The sequence below is a fragment of the Brachionichthys hirsutus genome, unplaced genomic scaffold (assembly GCF_040956055.1).
Source record: "Brachionichthys hirsutus isolate HB-005 unplaced genomic scaffold, CSIRO-AGI_Bhir_v1 contig_797, whole genome shotgun sequence".
NCBI lineage: Eukaryota > Metazoa > Chordata > Actinopteri > Lophiiformes > Brachionichthyidae > Brachionichthys > Brachionichthys hirsutus.
The window spans coordinates 180563-196030 of record NW_027180329.1 but is presented as its reverse complement, the minus strand read 5'-3'; the positions used below and the strand labels follow the sequence as shown (position 1 = coordinate 196030).

Here is a 15468-nt window from a genome sequence, read left to right as displayed (position 1 = left end):
TGGCAACACAAATCAGTACCTCCCATGAAGACAATGCGCTGACGTGCATTCATCAATGTTCGTTTCACAGTGGAACCCAGCGAAGCCGTCAGGGCACAAACAATGGTATTGATTTGGCGCGTCAATACATCTGCCACCATTTTGGCAGGGGTTTGAAAGACACTCATCAATGCCGACATCACACAATTGGCCTAGAAAATTAAGAAAGTTTTAGTAAGACAATATATGTTTTAAATCTTAGTTAGAGAGTTTTTTTTGTAGCTCAGTGCTAGATCAAATGAGGCATTGCATTGATTCCTCTGTTTGTGTAGTTTCTCACCTCAAAATATCAATGCAACAACCTAGCATAGTAATTGCAGATTTGTACATAATTCATCATACAGTATGATTGTCAGTCTAAATGTAAAGTAAACAAACAAACAAATGGTTTAAGTCCCTTAAGAACTCACTGTCCACTAGAAGTAGCCTCACCAGCCTGACATGTTTTCCTCGACTGGTCTCTTCAGTAGCCTTTGATATAAAGTGATCACAGGCTGACGGCGATGGTAAACAGGAATGTGCTGATTAGACATGACTGGTACTGCATTATAGGATTTCTAGGTTCTGGAGCTGGAGTTTTTAACTCAAGTTACTTCATGCTCATTTATTATGTTTATATTAATGAAAACAAGCGCTGCATACTTTTAGGGAAAACAATTCCTAAATGGCTTTAACTTAACTTTATGATTTTGTGTTTACACTTTATTAATAATAATATGGAGGAACATCCTTTCATTTCTCACTAGAATTAAACTTTAATTATCAACTTTAACTAACTTGTACTCTAACGTTCTATCTAATAAATATATTCATCATCATCATCAGCATCCAACTTCCAGTAAACAGCAACAGAATCAAAGCACAAAGCAGAAATATCATCCCACCAAGTTCTAACCCTTGCTTTTCTACAAACAGTATTTTGTTTATAGAGGACAGATAGCGATCACGTAACTGACGGTTAATGCAGCTCATACTGAAAACATACACATCTCCAATGACAGAAGAGCAGCTACCGGCTAATCAGAAACAAATGGGTCCCTATGTACAACATAATTTAAAATAGAATGCCACCTGTCCCAGCTGGAAATAAATTCAGAATGAAATGACAAAGATCAATGATCTGATATTATTAGAATCATGTTTCTTTGGGGAATTGAGGTTATAATATCCCACATTTAAATTAAATCAATGTGCAGCATTTAACTAATTGACACACTGTATGTTCTTACAGTTATGAATACATCCCCGTGAAGGCACATTCAATAGAAGCTGTCCTGCACACAATGTGCTGACTAAAAAGGAACATGTGAATTATCTGAAGAACAACTGGTAGTGTCACTGTCCTTCATCTGTATTCAGTCTGAAGATCCCCCAAGTATGTCGCCTTCATTCAGAGAGTTGATGGTATTGATTAATAATGCAAAGCTATCAGAAATAGGAATGACAGAAGAAATGAAAAAAGATGAGAGAGTTCAATTTGTGAAAGCAATACCAGACAACTGAATTTTTAAGATTCAGTGTCTGTTTGTCAACAAATCAGTACTCTGTAAAACACTGATGCGCAACATGGGGTTGTATAATAAACATTCTGCATTGTATGCAACTTTACACTTGGTCAAAACAGAGAATTTCAGTTGGACAAAAAAGATAATAAAAACAAAACTCATACTGCAAGGGTGTCATTTAATTTCTGGCTGCTAAACAAAAAAAACTCCTTTAAACACAGCAATAATAAAATTATTATGCAATAATAAATATTATACAGCAAAAAAAAGTAACAGAAATTTTAATGAATACATTTTATGGCACTGCTCCAATTATACATCCTCTTGAGGTATGAACATGAGACATGGGATTATATAGTTAACATTTACTGGACAACAGGGTCCTAAAATAACTTAAAGATTCTTATACCAAGATGGACAACTAATTACCATACTTGTAATTAGAACTAGTTGAGAAAATGAATAGATATACTGCATTACTGTGCAGAGGAAATTAAATCTGAAATTGTGAGAAACCCTTTCGTAATTGCACAAATAGATTTTTCTGAGAAAAATGAGAAGCCCAAAAATCACGTACAATTTAATCATAATATTACAGAACCTCTCTTCCATTGATAGAAATAGTAAATTAAACATGCCACGTAGTTCATTTTACAATATATAAGCATAACTCCTCCAACATCTCTGCTGGGAACAAATGCAATTCATCAACTTCACTCAGGAAAAGACTGAATTTAGTGAAGCCAGACAACGCTACACAAGTCAGAGCATCACGATCCAATGTGCTGACTGAGGAAGCAGCAACAATGTGCTGATTGCACTGTACCATCACTCAGGGGAACACACTCCTTAATGATGGGTGAAGTAGAGACAAGAGAAGGTGACAAATTGTGTGCTTAAAACGTGATTTATATAAACAAGATTGCCCATTAATCATTTCCCTGAAATGAATTCTCACCTCATTATTGAACACAATGTTTACTTACAGATAACACATTATTGGAATTCAAGATCCTTTTAGACACAATGATCTAAATAAAGATCAGACAGCTAAGATCATGGCAAGGTAACTTCAAGATGCTGCATCCTTTAAAATGTTAAAATGTGACAAAACACTGATGCTTTGTATAAAAGTAAACCAGAATAACACATAAGGTTAACTAAAAGCAAGCTATTAAACAGGTGACTCATACTGACAGCTGGCATCCTTGGAAGATAACAGCACTGTGAAATAAAAGCATGAGCGCTACCTTAATGTTTTCTCAGAAAGTGGGGCAACCTTCGCAAAACAAATAATAATGCAAAACAATAATAATGATAAAAATCAGTAAAGGTGTCACAAATGCGTGGAAAAAAATATTCAATCATTTTTTTAAAAGCTAAAAAATCTTCCTGGAGGAAAAAAACCCCTCCCCAAAATATGTAGTTTTCTAGATTTAGTGGCATATAGATGTCCACAAATGAACCTTTCATCTCATTGGGGTCCACTTTAAAACATAGTTTCTAGTTTGTCTCTGGTCCCTTTTGCAAATAATAGTTAATTCCAATGTAAGAAAATGTTCTAGTCAATTTATGAGGATTGAACACTTAATTATAAATATCTGAACTGACAACCTGTACAGGGGCCCCCACATTTTATCACTGTCAGCAGTGATCAGCAATGGATAGAAGAATATTTCATTCCAGTCATTAATCCCCTCCAAATCATACACTAAACCATAAAAAGAATTCCATCAGGTAATTAATTAGCTGCTGTTAGAACCACAAGATTTACTGAAGGAGCAGAAATGCATGTGGAATGACTGACCATCAACCAAAGTAAAGAGGAAATGCAATTTCAGTTCATTATACCTTAATCACATCCATGAAAGTACGCAGATAGAGCGCTGGACTGACGTATTAGCAAACAGCTCCAAGCTGCGCCAGTCAGAATTGATGTTGGCATGTTGAATATGAGCAAAAAATAAATAAATAAATAAATACAACTATTTGATGGTCAACACAAATATGACAATACCATCAGGCGACACACCACGTACTTAAGTGATAGCAGAGATGGGGCGTCATGCAATCGGCACAGAATGAAATTTCAGTCAATTCCATTCCAATCCGTCTGCAAAAATCCGATCTGATAAATCATCCAAAAATGTAAAATGTAGAAAGGATTAGGACTAAGTAGGAGTTCCAAGAAATAACAATATCTCTATGAACTCATTCGTGTTTTTTTTGTGAACATTTTCATTGCTGTTACTTGGCTCGTGCTGCTAGATCAAATACTTTGTTTGAGTTCTCACTGGGTTGAGTCAATCCAAAGTATCCTCTAGCCGCTCGGCCTCTTGGGAAACCCCGTTTCCTCTGATTTGAGCAACAGGAAAAGTAATGACTTATACTATGCAGTGTGTAGGCCTAATAATAAAAGCTGCTTCTGTGGGAATTGGGCCACGCGTGTCAGGTTCGGCTCTCCAGAGTAGCAATACCTCAGAGACCCCCCCCCACACACACACACACACACACTCTCTCTCTCAACTGGGGAAGGATAAATTGATGATCCACTCTGGAAGACAAATGGAATTAATCTTCCCAGTACCTGACAGGAATCGGCTTTGGATTCTCTCACACACACATAGGCTAAAATATCAAGGCAAAAATGAAGTGAAGTAAAACAACGATGGCATTCTGAGACTAAAGAGCATAATGAAATAAAATAAATGAAACTAGCAGACACTGTGATGTTTAGATCAGATATTGCAACATGGATTTATCTCCTGCAGGCTTTACTGAAAGGCAGGCACTCTATCTTCCCGAGGCAGCTGGGCCAATTAAAAGCAGGCATTGTGATTAGTTTTTTTATTAGATTGAACCAGATCTGTGTCTGTTGCCCCGGTGGCCATCGGGGTCACGATAAGCTTTGTAGACCTCAGTATTGATCTTCGTGTCACCTAAGGGCAAAGGAGCTACCTGTGAATCCAGGGCGACAGACACACTTGAAGCCCCCGGGTGTGTTGACACAGATGCCCTCATGTCGGCAAGGTGAAACGTCACACTCGTTCACATCCAGGTCGCACAGTGTTCCAAAATAACCAGGGGGACAAAAGCAGTGGAACCTAAGGAGGACGTCATTTATTAGTAAATGAATGCAATGCTGAGCAGAGTCATAATTATGGTAGCAAACGGCTATAGTTCAGTCACTTGGAGGAAAAACTTTCAAACCTTAACTTATGACCTTAAACTAGTGACAGCTCTTCTCTCAAAACACCCAGACAACGTTAATGAAGCCTCCCTCTATTTACCGGTAAGTTCATTTCAACAATGTCTGAACATATATTACTGAAAAGCACAGCCCATAATATGCAGTAAAGCAGTTTACTCAAGTCTAATATCCCCAGCAGAGGAGATGGTTATCTTGCTCTCGGGTGAGATGATGACACATCAAATGTCATTAGAGGCCCCTGTGCTGAATCTAAACGACATCTTTTTCAATGGTAATCCAGTTACATCATATGAATTTTCTGTAACATATTAAATGGCATTTACTGTCGTACGGCACAAAAGAGCTGCATAATCATGTGAACTCGACAGGGTGGACCGCTCTGGGATCACATTTTTTTCATAGTGTTAAAAAAAGGGATACAAAATTTTGCCCCAGTGTGGATGGACTTCGGTTTGTTGGGTCAGGGAGATGGCGATAGCGCCGTAGACGGTGCTTGCGTTGGACAGTGAGGTTAAAACACACCTGATGTGAACTCCCTAGGTTGTGCGATCAGGGAGCGCGCTCCGAGCAAGGCCAGGTCACATGGGAGGGGAAATCACGACGGGAGACAAACTGGAGACAAACCATTTAGGACTCAAATTGGCCCTGGGACTTCTCTATCCATCTGTCGGACTAAGCCTGGAAACCCCGGGGCTCCCATTAAGCACAGCAGCGAGAAGCACCGGTGGAGTAGAGCCCAATCTAGATACATGATGCGTTCCTGCTGAATTCGCTCTCTGTCTTTAGAATAGCAGCTTATGTGTGTCAAGGATGAAGACAGCTCTGCTATATAAACTGGAACACTTTGAAGAACACCGTGTCCTTGTGTGCATCAGCTTTCACATCAAAATCCAGCAAGTTAATTTAGCCTGTTTGTTACTGATATGTAATGATTTTTAAATGCACATTGCATTTAAGGTGCTCACTTGTTCACAAGGTCAGGACATTACCTCAGGGTAATCGGAAATACAGTTTTATGCCCTGAAACTCTGCAAAAATAGTTACTGGCATCAACACTTATATTTGTTCATGTTTAAAATCCATCACTACAAAGCCTGGCTTTTAGTTGATTCCCAATAAATGAAAACCTTGTTATGGGTAATAATGCTTACCTGTAATTGTTGACCCGGTCTACACAGTGGCCCTGGTTCTGGCATGGATTTGAACGGCACTCATCGGTGTCAATTTCACACCAACTTCCTTCAAATCCTAAAAGATAGATGAGATGGTCACGGATCAGCAAGCCCCACTCCATCCTGAAAACGTCAGGGCCGGTGATAACAAAGGCCCCAGTGAATGCCGTTTTAATGGAACTATAGGAGCCCCTGTAGCATATCTCATCTTCCTGCTCTCAGCACTTACTGTTTCTCCTTAGAGAGTGTGTAAGTCTAATAATACTTTAGTGTCATGGACAGATTGGTCTGAGGGTTGGTGGTTTGAGGTTTGGGAGATGTATGTGTGTGTGGACCATCGTTTTGTGCGTGAGAGAAAGCCAGCAAGCAGGGGGACGTCTTGTTAACCTAGGGTAAGAGGGGGAGGCCCAAGAGGTCTTTTGCCCTTTTCATTAGGGGGTGGAGGGGCATGATGACTAAGAAGATCATCACAGATGTTTTTTTGTTGTACTTTTGAACACAGTCAGGGAGCTTGCAATGTTGTGGCCGAAGGAGATATTCCTTTGATGTTTGGATCACAAAATGTATTTTTGCTGAACAAATGAAACCAAATCCCCCCCGGTTTTCTTTCCTAAAGAAATCATTAATGAATTGATAAAACAATGAAATTATGATTCCATCATTACATAGGAGCAAAAAAAAGGACCACTAAGATTTACTATGATGAAAACCGTCTATCTTAACTCATGTGGTCTGAATCGAAATGTGAAACTCCCATTTTGAAAATGCAATGCTGAATATTTAGGTCAAATAATTGAGGTTGAGCGTGCTAATGAGAGAGAGAGAAAGAGACATAGATAGATAGATAGATAGAGAGAGAGAGAGAGAGAGCGAGAACAAGTCAGCGAATGAAGGAAAAATACATACATATGTTCATACCTCATGCAAAACAATACCATCCTCTCCACCATTTGCTTTTTCGCTTTGTAATCTCATCTCCATTATCACTCAGACTGAGACAATTATGTCATCTGGTCTAGAAATGTATTTAGAGACATGCTCAGGATGTCTTTACCTGACACCCTGAAATGCTTTGACAGGTACAGGATTACATATAATTCTCCATATGGTGAAGTCCAAAAACATGGTGAAGAACATGGCAAGAAAATTTCAGGAAAAAGGAATGAATAGTATACTTTTATGGTGAGGCATTTTACAGTACTATTTTCTTTTTATTTTTTTATTTCAGGACATTCAATTTATGCTATTATGAATAAAATAACAATAACATATGGTAAAAAGACCAACATTTGGCATGCAGAATTTGTAAGACATTATTTCTGGTTTGCTATTCAGTATAATGGGATTGATTACTGTTAATTATAAAGTGAAAAAAAAAACTCTATTAGCAATCATCATAGTGCATTTTAAATCAGCAACATTATATTTGAAAGAAGAAGAAAAAAACATTTGGAATAAATACTCTTTAAATAAATAAATATAGCAGACTGATGTTCATAAAAAAAGGACAGCAACACTGACAGCTCCATATATCTACGCTCTTCAAGAATGAGTTAGGATGAGAGAAAACCACGAGACCACAGCGAGTACAAAGCATCTGATGAATTATGGGACAGCACAGGTTTCCAATGCTAGCCTGTCAGTCAAAGCTATGGTGGAGCACCCCCGGGACTATTTTGGATGTCACCCTAATGTAATGCATCGTCTGCCACTAGCAGTGACTGGAGGCTTCGCTTTGACCGAGTACAGAGAAGGATGCCCAAGACGAGTCCTCCCGTAGTCATGCCGTCATCTGACTGGAGCTGCAGTGCTGCTCCTGCCAGCAAGAGCCTCAGCGGAAAACAAACTGGCTATTCAATGCGGATAGCTAATGATCTCTGATGAACATTTCATGAGAGGCAGAAGTGATGTCTTCATTTCAACAGTAGGAATTTGGTTCAGGCTGCTGCATTTATTCCAGAGTCTTTATATCAATTCCTCAGAGCTCATTTAAAGTAAATCTCATCTTGTGTAATATATATTATGGTCTTTGTGGTGTCATCTAAGCTCCAGTGCATTAAATCATAGATGCCATTGATTGCCAATTCTGTGTGTTTTTATCGTAAAAATCAAAACGGCATCATCGTTCTTGCAAATCAAAAAATAGTTTTGGCATGCACAGTGCACGAATTTGACCCCCCCCCCCTCCCCCCAAATTATTCACAACCATAAGTCTATCTTACATGCAATGAATCAAAGTAACATAGCAGATTGCCATGAAATTTAGGGAACACAATGAAACACCTTTTATTTTTAACTCCGCAGCTTTTCGCTTGTTCCAGCCAAATGCCAATTTGTCATTCAAGCACTAAAATACTTTATCTCCTACTCGTAATAAACATGATGCCATTGTAAACGTGGAAACGCTGTAGCAGTCTACACTCACACAGAAGCCATAAAAAGCAAAAGCACACAGAAACAGTGTAGCCAAATGTGTTTTTAGATCCAGGTTACATAATTTATGAACTGCTTAGTCATATTCATGCTACTAATAAAATTGGAACTGAATAACCATTAGCTTCAAAAAAAAGATGTTGTACTCAGAATTTACAATTAAACTGTTTATTGAGTCGGTATTAGGGGCTTCTGAATAGTTTTGCTACTCTCAGGACTTTACTGTGGTATTTGTAATTGAATGTGTACTGTAGAAACCAGAAATGTGATGAAGTGAAGTGGTATGTGGACCAGCCTGGGTGCTGGTGTGCTCTCTCTCTGAGGGCTGTGATAAAGGCAGTGTCTATTAAATGATCTGAAATAATGAAAACACTGAGTTAGTTCCAACAGAGTCCCTTAATGCATCAACTCACACTCAAGTAGCCACTGTAACCTTCAACGAAGTAGAAGAACCTGACTATGGTGCAGACCTTGAAGCTCAAAACCATTTTCAGAAACGATCAAAAAATCAAAAGCCACTCAGAGAGTGTATGCAGATCAGCTTCCACTGAAAAGCAACATGTGCAGCATTGTTATTCACAACGACGCTCATAGTTTGATATGAAACGTTACACTTAAGTCAAAACCTGTGAGCTCCCGCCTGTGCTCTCAACAGTAAGCTGCATAAGATGATAAATGTTTGTCTATAAATGAAAGGTATTGTTAGCAATGATGGCAATTAAAAATTTTTATTCGGGTTTTTATGTCTGAAACCTAAGCACTGATGTACAATAGACTCCTCGACTAACTCGCTCTCAACTGACTCTGCCAGCACCGAGGTCCGTCGCTGCGGATTTACATGCAGACGGTTTGTTTTTTGTTTTTTTTACCTGGAGTGAAGAACTCAGGGGTTAAATGACTGATGACTGACCATTTTTATCAAGGGAAAATGTCCAACACTACTTCGTGCTCATTAATGCTTGCCCCCCCCTTTAGAGCAGCTTCTGCACTGGCAGGAAAGGAGGTCTTAAAGTTAAAATATCGGGAAACTAAAAGCAGCTGTTGCCATGAGAAACAGAACATCACTAGTGTGCTGAAGCCTTTGCTCAGTGAATGAAGGGTCATGGCCTCTTACTGCGAATGAACACCGGCTACATTTTAATGTTTTATTGCTTCCCTTTCAGAATATTGATATCATGAGCTGGAATTATCTGAAATGTCTTTGATTAGAGTGTATAAACTATAATATGTTTAAAAATTCAGCTAGATTACATTACTTTTGTTTAATCTCCATGTTCTGCTACTCCACTTCGTAATAAAAATAACTAAAGATTAATCTGTAAAGGCGCTTAAGTAGAGTTGCTATTATTCAGTATCTCATCAACTTAGATTTAGCAGATTTACACCATGTAAATAGATTTACATGGTGGGACGTGTGAATTTAACCAGTTAGCTCCTGTTAATCTACTGGAAAATTATCAAAAATAAAAGGGTCTGTTTATTTGGGGTTTTTAAGTAATGTCCCAAAAGTTAAAGTGCAAGACACAGTGCTAAAAGAGATAAAGAGATCATGATTATTTAATTTCATTTACTGGAACATCATGTTTTATAAAGAGACTCGGCTAATATAAATCAGGTTGTCCACCTCCTCCATAAAACGGAATAATCGCTTAAAATGAATACAGACTTTTTCCAACTTATTTTTAGCAACACGTGTTTCCCACAAATCATTTTCATTATGATATTATGTTTGTGGCAGTTGTCTTGTTGGCACATATTCACAGTAGCTCTCATTAACCAACTGGTCGGACGTAATCTCAATCTTGTGGTAGGTGAAGGCTAGTGTAGCATGCAGGGCAAATAAAGGGGTTTGTTCTCCATCTGGACAGGAACATCTTTGGGGATATACTGAGCCATGGAGACCAAATGGGTTTTGCATGTAAAGGGACCACACAATGTTTCGGAATGAATTCATTATCCTGCAAGAAGTATGCTCCTCCACTTCATGTGGTAGAGTCCAGGCAAAAGGTTTATGCCATTTTTAAATACCTCACATTCTAACACAGAAATATGGCATAATTGTGGAATAAAACATATTTTAATGCAGAAAAAAGTGCGCCCTCAAATAAAAATTACCCTTGTTGTTTCATGCAGCCAGAATCCCAATACATAACCAGAAACACAGATGACATCATATTCAAAACCAAAAACAAGCTGAAGCTTTTCTTTTCAGTAATAGGGTGATTTGTTAAGATTAACAAATAGTATTTTCCAAGTTGTGTGATAATTATAATGCTGATATCAAATTTTTCTATGATAACAAAAAATAAATTACAAATCAGTTTTTTTGCAATAAATATACAACAAAACCATGTTGTTGTTTTTTTTTAACAAGGCATGTGTTTTCTCCTGCATTGGTTTGTTTTTCTGTTGGTTTGTCACAGGGGCGGCAGTGGCTCAGCGGGCTGGGAAGCAGATAAGTCCACCAGTTCACCGGTTCGAGTGTGGGCTGGTGGCTGGAGGACTGCGGAGGTGCTCTTGAACAAGGCACCCCCCCCCCCCCCCCCAACTGCTCCAGGTGCATATATCCATGTATGTGGCTGCTTCAAGGAACCCGTGCACTCGGGTGTAAATTACATTTTGTTGTATGTTTGCAGCACGACTTCTGTTAGCAAGATAACTCTTAAAAGGTTTGGGTGGCTCTTGATGAAATTTTGAGGAACAGTTGATGAAATTTTGGTGATGTCCCAGAATAGACACAGCCATGTAGGGTGAACTCAAAGTTCAGACATTATCATAGGCATCATTGTCATCCTCCCCTCTGGTTTGCTTGCATATCTTTTGTGTTTTTGCGTTTGTAAGCAGGATCAAGTATGGCTTGACTGCCTTGAATGCTGGCCGCCTGTTTCCATCAATGTCTCCTAATTTGATGTCATCATATTAAGCTTGGTTTTAAATAGGTGCAGTGCACGTCAATAACTCCTCTCACTGCAAAACACACCCCAAGTCTAGCTAACTGATTTATTCCCAACACATCTTTGTGAGCGGCACAAAACCTTCATGTCTGCCCCGAGGCATGTTTTACTGTGGAACAGCTGCCATGATTTTTAAGTGTGCCCACATACAAGAACATGAACTGTCTCCATTTAAATGTGCAACATGTACTGACAAAACTGCAATGGACAACATGTACTTTTCACTATCTAAATTTTACTTGAGTCTGAAGTGAAGCTTCCCAATTTATGTTGAAGTATCACATGTATCCAAATCATTAACTTCACCTTCTACTACATGAAGAATTTTTTTTAAATGCATAATCGCTACTAAATGGCAGGGGCACAACGATTTATTGGTGTTGATTTTATAACAAGTTAACCTGGATTATGTTCACTGCGCCGTGTCAGTCTTGACTGTGTGTGGGATGAGATTTGCTCATGGCAGTAAATCTGGGAGACAAAAGCAGCTAGATTCTCGTTTAATTGGATCTGGGGATAATGCAATACATACACAGTTCCTTGAAAAATGATCTACATTGCATGGTAAAGATCAAGTCTGTAAAATCGGATGCACTGCAATCAAACCATGAGTTGTGTAAGTGTTCAATCGCTGTTCAGCAGCAGGTATGTAGGATGGATTTATGATGAATAATAATGAAGCGTAGTGAGTCATAGTGCTTGTGTGAAGTGAAAACAACCAAACCCACGCACAGCTCTCGATGCAATGAATGCAGCCAGCATAATTTCCTATTCCTCTCCAAGGAAGCCTTCTGAATCCACCTCAGTCGGTCTATTTATGGCAGCACCGTTTCATCTCTGCGCTGATGGAGCTATTAGATACGGAACACGCCTAAAGAATCTTAACCTGCTTGCTGACACATTTAAATGCTAAAACATTCGATTATATACAATTGTTATGATATGATTCAATTTGGTAAAAACAATTCACAACATGATACTCTCAATGTATTTATTTTTTGATTACGGTACTCATTTCTTTAAAGGTTGAAAGCAGGAGGGATGAGCTTGAATTTGACTGTCAAGACATGCCATTGGAATCAGTTGGCACATTACATGACCTGTGGCTCATGCAAACAATCCACTGACTAGAGGACCATTGGAGTCTCTTTGCTCACGTATGAAAATGCTTTTTCAATACATATAAAATATGCAGTGCCTAAAGAACATTTATATCGAACTACCCGTTACATGTGAATTGGGTGGGCTTTGTTAGTGGGATTCTTTAGTGAGACTGAAAGTATAGATTTTCAATTTAGAAACATGGTACTGCAAAAAACAATGGTCATGTATTATTTGGTTACAGATTATACAATAAACCAGCGCAAGTCTCTGACAGTAGATGTGACTCTTTAATATTCTCTGATGCTTATTCTTATTTATGGCTGCGACACAGTGTTCAATGATAACAGCGATTTGTCTTTATGTAAGAGTGTTTGCTTTTTACGAAACATTGGAAATAGTAAGAGATACAAAATATTTTTTTTTAAATTAATTAAAGGTTGGAAAATCAGCAACAGCATAACATAAAAAGAGAATGCTCGATCTACTCTCTCTATATGCAAGGTGTTTTTCTACTACACATATATATATATATTTATAGCTCGCTACATAGTAGTCTGATTCACCACAGACTGTAAACAGAAACCAGCACCAACTAGGTTTAACTCCTCCTGGTTATTCACCATGAAGAAAAGTCAAATTAAAATAAAGTTTTATAACATAAACTTTTGCAAATCCATTTGTAGAGCAGTCATCTACAGTGTGTCAATTATTTGCTCTTGATACCCCGTAGCTCTTTCATAATGAACCCAAAATTGCTCCATTGGTGTGCGAGTGTTCACGTCTCCTAATTAGTAAGTGGCACCTTGCATTGTGCAAATACCACCACTGTACAAATGTTTGTGATTGGTCAGCGAGACTAGAAAGGTGCTGTAGATGTACAGTCCATTTACCACTTAGAAAAGCATGATTCTGGAAATTTAGATTTAATATCTATGCTTTCCACCCTCTGTATATTAATATTGTACATATTCCCTCACAAACCAGTAGATTAATTACTATATTAAACAAAGTAAAGGCATCCATCAACCAGAATCCAGCTAAAGAGACTACTCAATCCTCTCCCATTGACAGCAAAAAAAAATGTATTGCCTCTTATTTTGTAATTATTAAGACTGAAATGCCCCCCCCCCCCCCCCCACACACACACACACAATTTAAATATTTACTTTAACATTTACTGCTATTTATTTAATAGAAATAAGATAGGACAGATCAACAATGCAACACCATAACAAGAAATCGACATTCATTGTCTCTGTTAATAGAGAATCTTTTTCAGAAGACCTCATACATTTCAGAGAGAGGATACTTAACAAGGATGTTTAAACGTGACAAGGATATTTTATATTTTTCATTTTTGTGATGTATGTTTGAGTCTTAGATAAAGCTCGCTTTCACAATTTTCTTCTAAAAATGAATATACCACAATTACGAAGCTGTGATGGTTTGTTTTCACTCACCAGCTGGACATCTGCAGCAGGCTGTTCCATTGGAGCGTGTCAGGCAGGTGGAGTTGTTCATGCAGGGATTGTGGAGGGGGTCGCAGGGGTCATAAGGCTGGTTGCACAAGGGGCCACTGAAGAAGGGAGGACAGGTGCAGGAAAACTCCCCTGGTATGTCTGACTCCTGACACTGAGCTCCATGTAGACAGGGCCCAGAATCACATTCATTCACATCCTCTGCACAGTTCACACCTATCCATCCTGGTGAGCACAAACACCTTGGATCCACCAGAAAGGAGGAGATGATAGTGGAGGAAGAAGAAGAAGGCTTTATTTGTATCACTGTTAATGGGATGGAGTGTCCAGAAAAGAGCTATATAAAACCAACACATTATTATTATTATTATTATCATTTTTGGAAGTTATTAAAATGAATCCTAAATAAATAAAAATAAATAAATAAAAGTTATCACAAATAATTTGAATGAGTGAAAAGGTCTCTATGCAACATTGCAAAAAATCAATGGGGGGGCTAAGAGAAACAGGGTATCTGTTCTTAAGGCTAGTGCATATTCCACTTGGTGGCAGTGATTACCAGAGCACCACCATCTACTACACCTTGCATTCGTTCTCAGCCTCCAACCTTTCTTCCTGGAGCAGTTTTATGCCTCCCAAGCGAGAACGAGGGCATTAACTGAGGCAGATAGACCAGCCTTTTCCTCCAATGAGTCACGGATCCCCTGAAACCTTTTCATGCTGTGAGGCATCGATTGACTCATTTGTTTTACCTGCCATCTGCAATTCATTATCTCCGCTGCCAGTGGAAGGACACATGGCTATATCTGAACAGCTTCTTGTTCTGCATTTATTTTGTGACTGATGCGCCTCGTGAGGACGGCACCCTCGAGCCGGCTCACACACCTACTTGTAGCTGTTAAGAAGGTCTGTGCAGGTGGCGTTGTTTTTGCAAGGCTCTGACAAACATTCATCAATTTCTTGTTGGCAGAACTTCCCCTCCCAGCCGGCGTGACACACACACTCATAACTCTGCAATACCAAAAGGAAATGCTGGATTATCATTTAACAAATACTGCCTATCCTGTACTTTATATATATATATATATATATTTACACACACACAGGGTTTCTAATTAATTAAAATGCTGTGGAACTATTTGAGCGTGTTCTTACTTTGCTTTCAAATCTTTACTTAACAGACAGCGCAATCAAATTTCTTTAAATATCATAGTCAAAACTCCCACTCAAAAAATATATTTCCTGTGAAATCTGTTTAACCCTCTAAATTTTCACATCCCTGCCGTGCAAATGTATTCCTTTCACCATCCACACACCAGGTTTAATGTTTCCACTTACACACACACACATATACAAGCATATTTTGTGTGGAAATGAGTTTTACAGGTAATCAAACAGGTGAAGTCTGATTTAGAGGTTTCAGACTACCTTTCTCTAGTCAATGGACATGCTGTTATTACGGAACATTCAGGGATAGATTTAAACGGTTGTACATACTGTACACCCTGAACATTATTTTAATTTCTTCTATTAATACATAAGAAATGTAAATGCCTTCCATCTGCACCATCA

The 15468-nt window shown here is 38.5% G+C and overlaps 1 protein-coding gene across 1 annotated transcript in view; it reads right to left on the bottom strand.

Moving 5' to 3' along the window:
- LOC137912900 (protein eyes shut homolog) overlaps positions 1 to 15468 on the bottom strand; it is a 112887-nt gene that overhangs the window by 57724 nt on the left and 39695 nt on the right. Inside the window, exons 22-27 of the mRNA XM_068757025.1 lie at positions 14786 to 14907; positions 13879 to 14138; positions 5907 to 6003; positions 5202 to 5247; positions 4503 to 4686; positions 20 to 191 (exon numbers count right to left, since the gene is read on the bottom strand). Of these exons, the coding sequence (XP_068613126.1) occupies positions 20 to 191; positions 4503 to 4686; positions 5202 to 5247; positions 5907 to 6003; positions 13879 to 14138; positions 14786 to 14907 (881 nt within the window). The remainder of the gene's footprint in view (positions 1 to 19; positions 192 to 4502; positions 4687 to 5201; positions 5248 to 5906; positions 6004 to 13878; positions 14139 to 14785; positions 14908 to 15468) is intronic.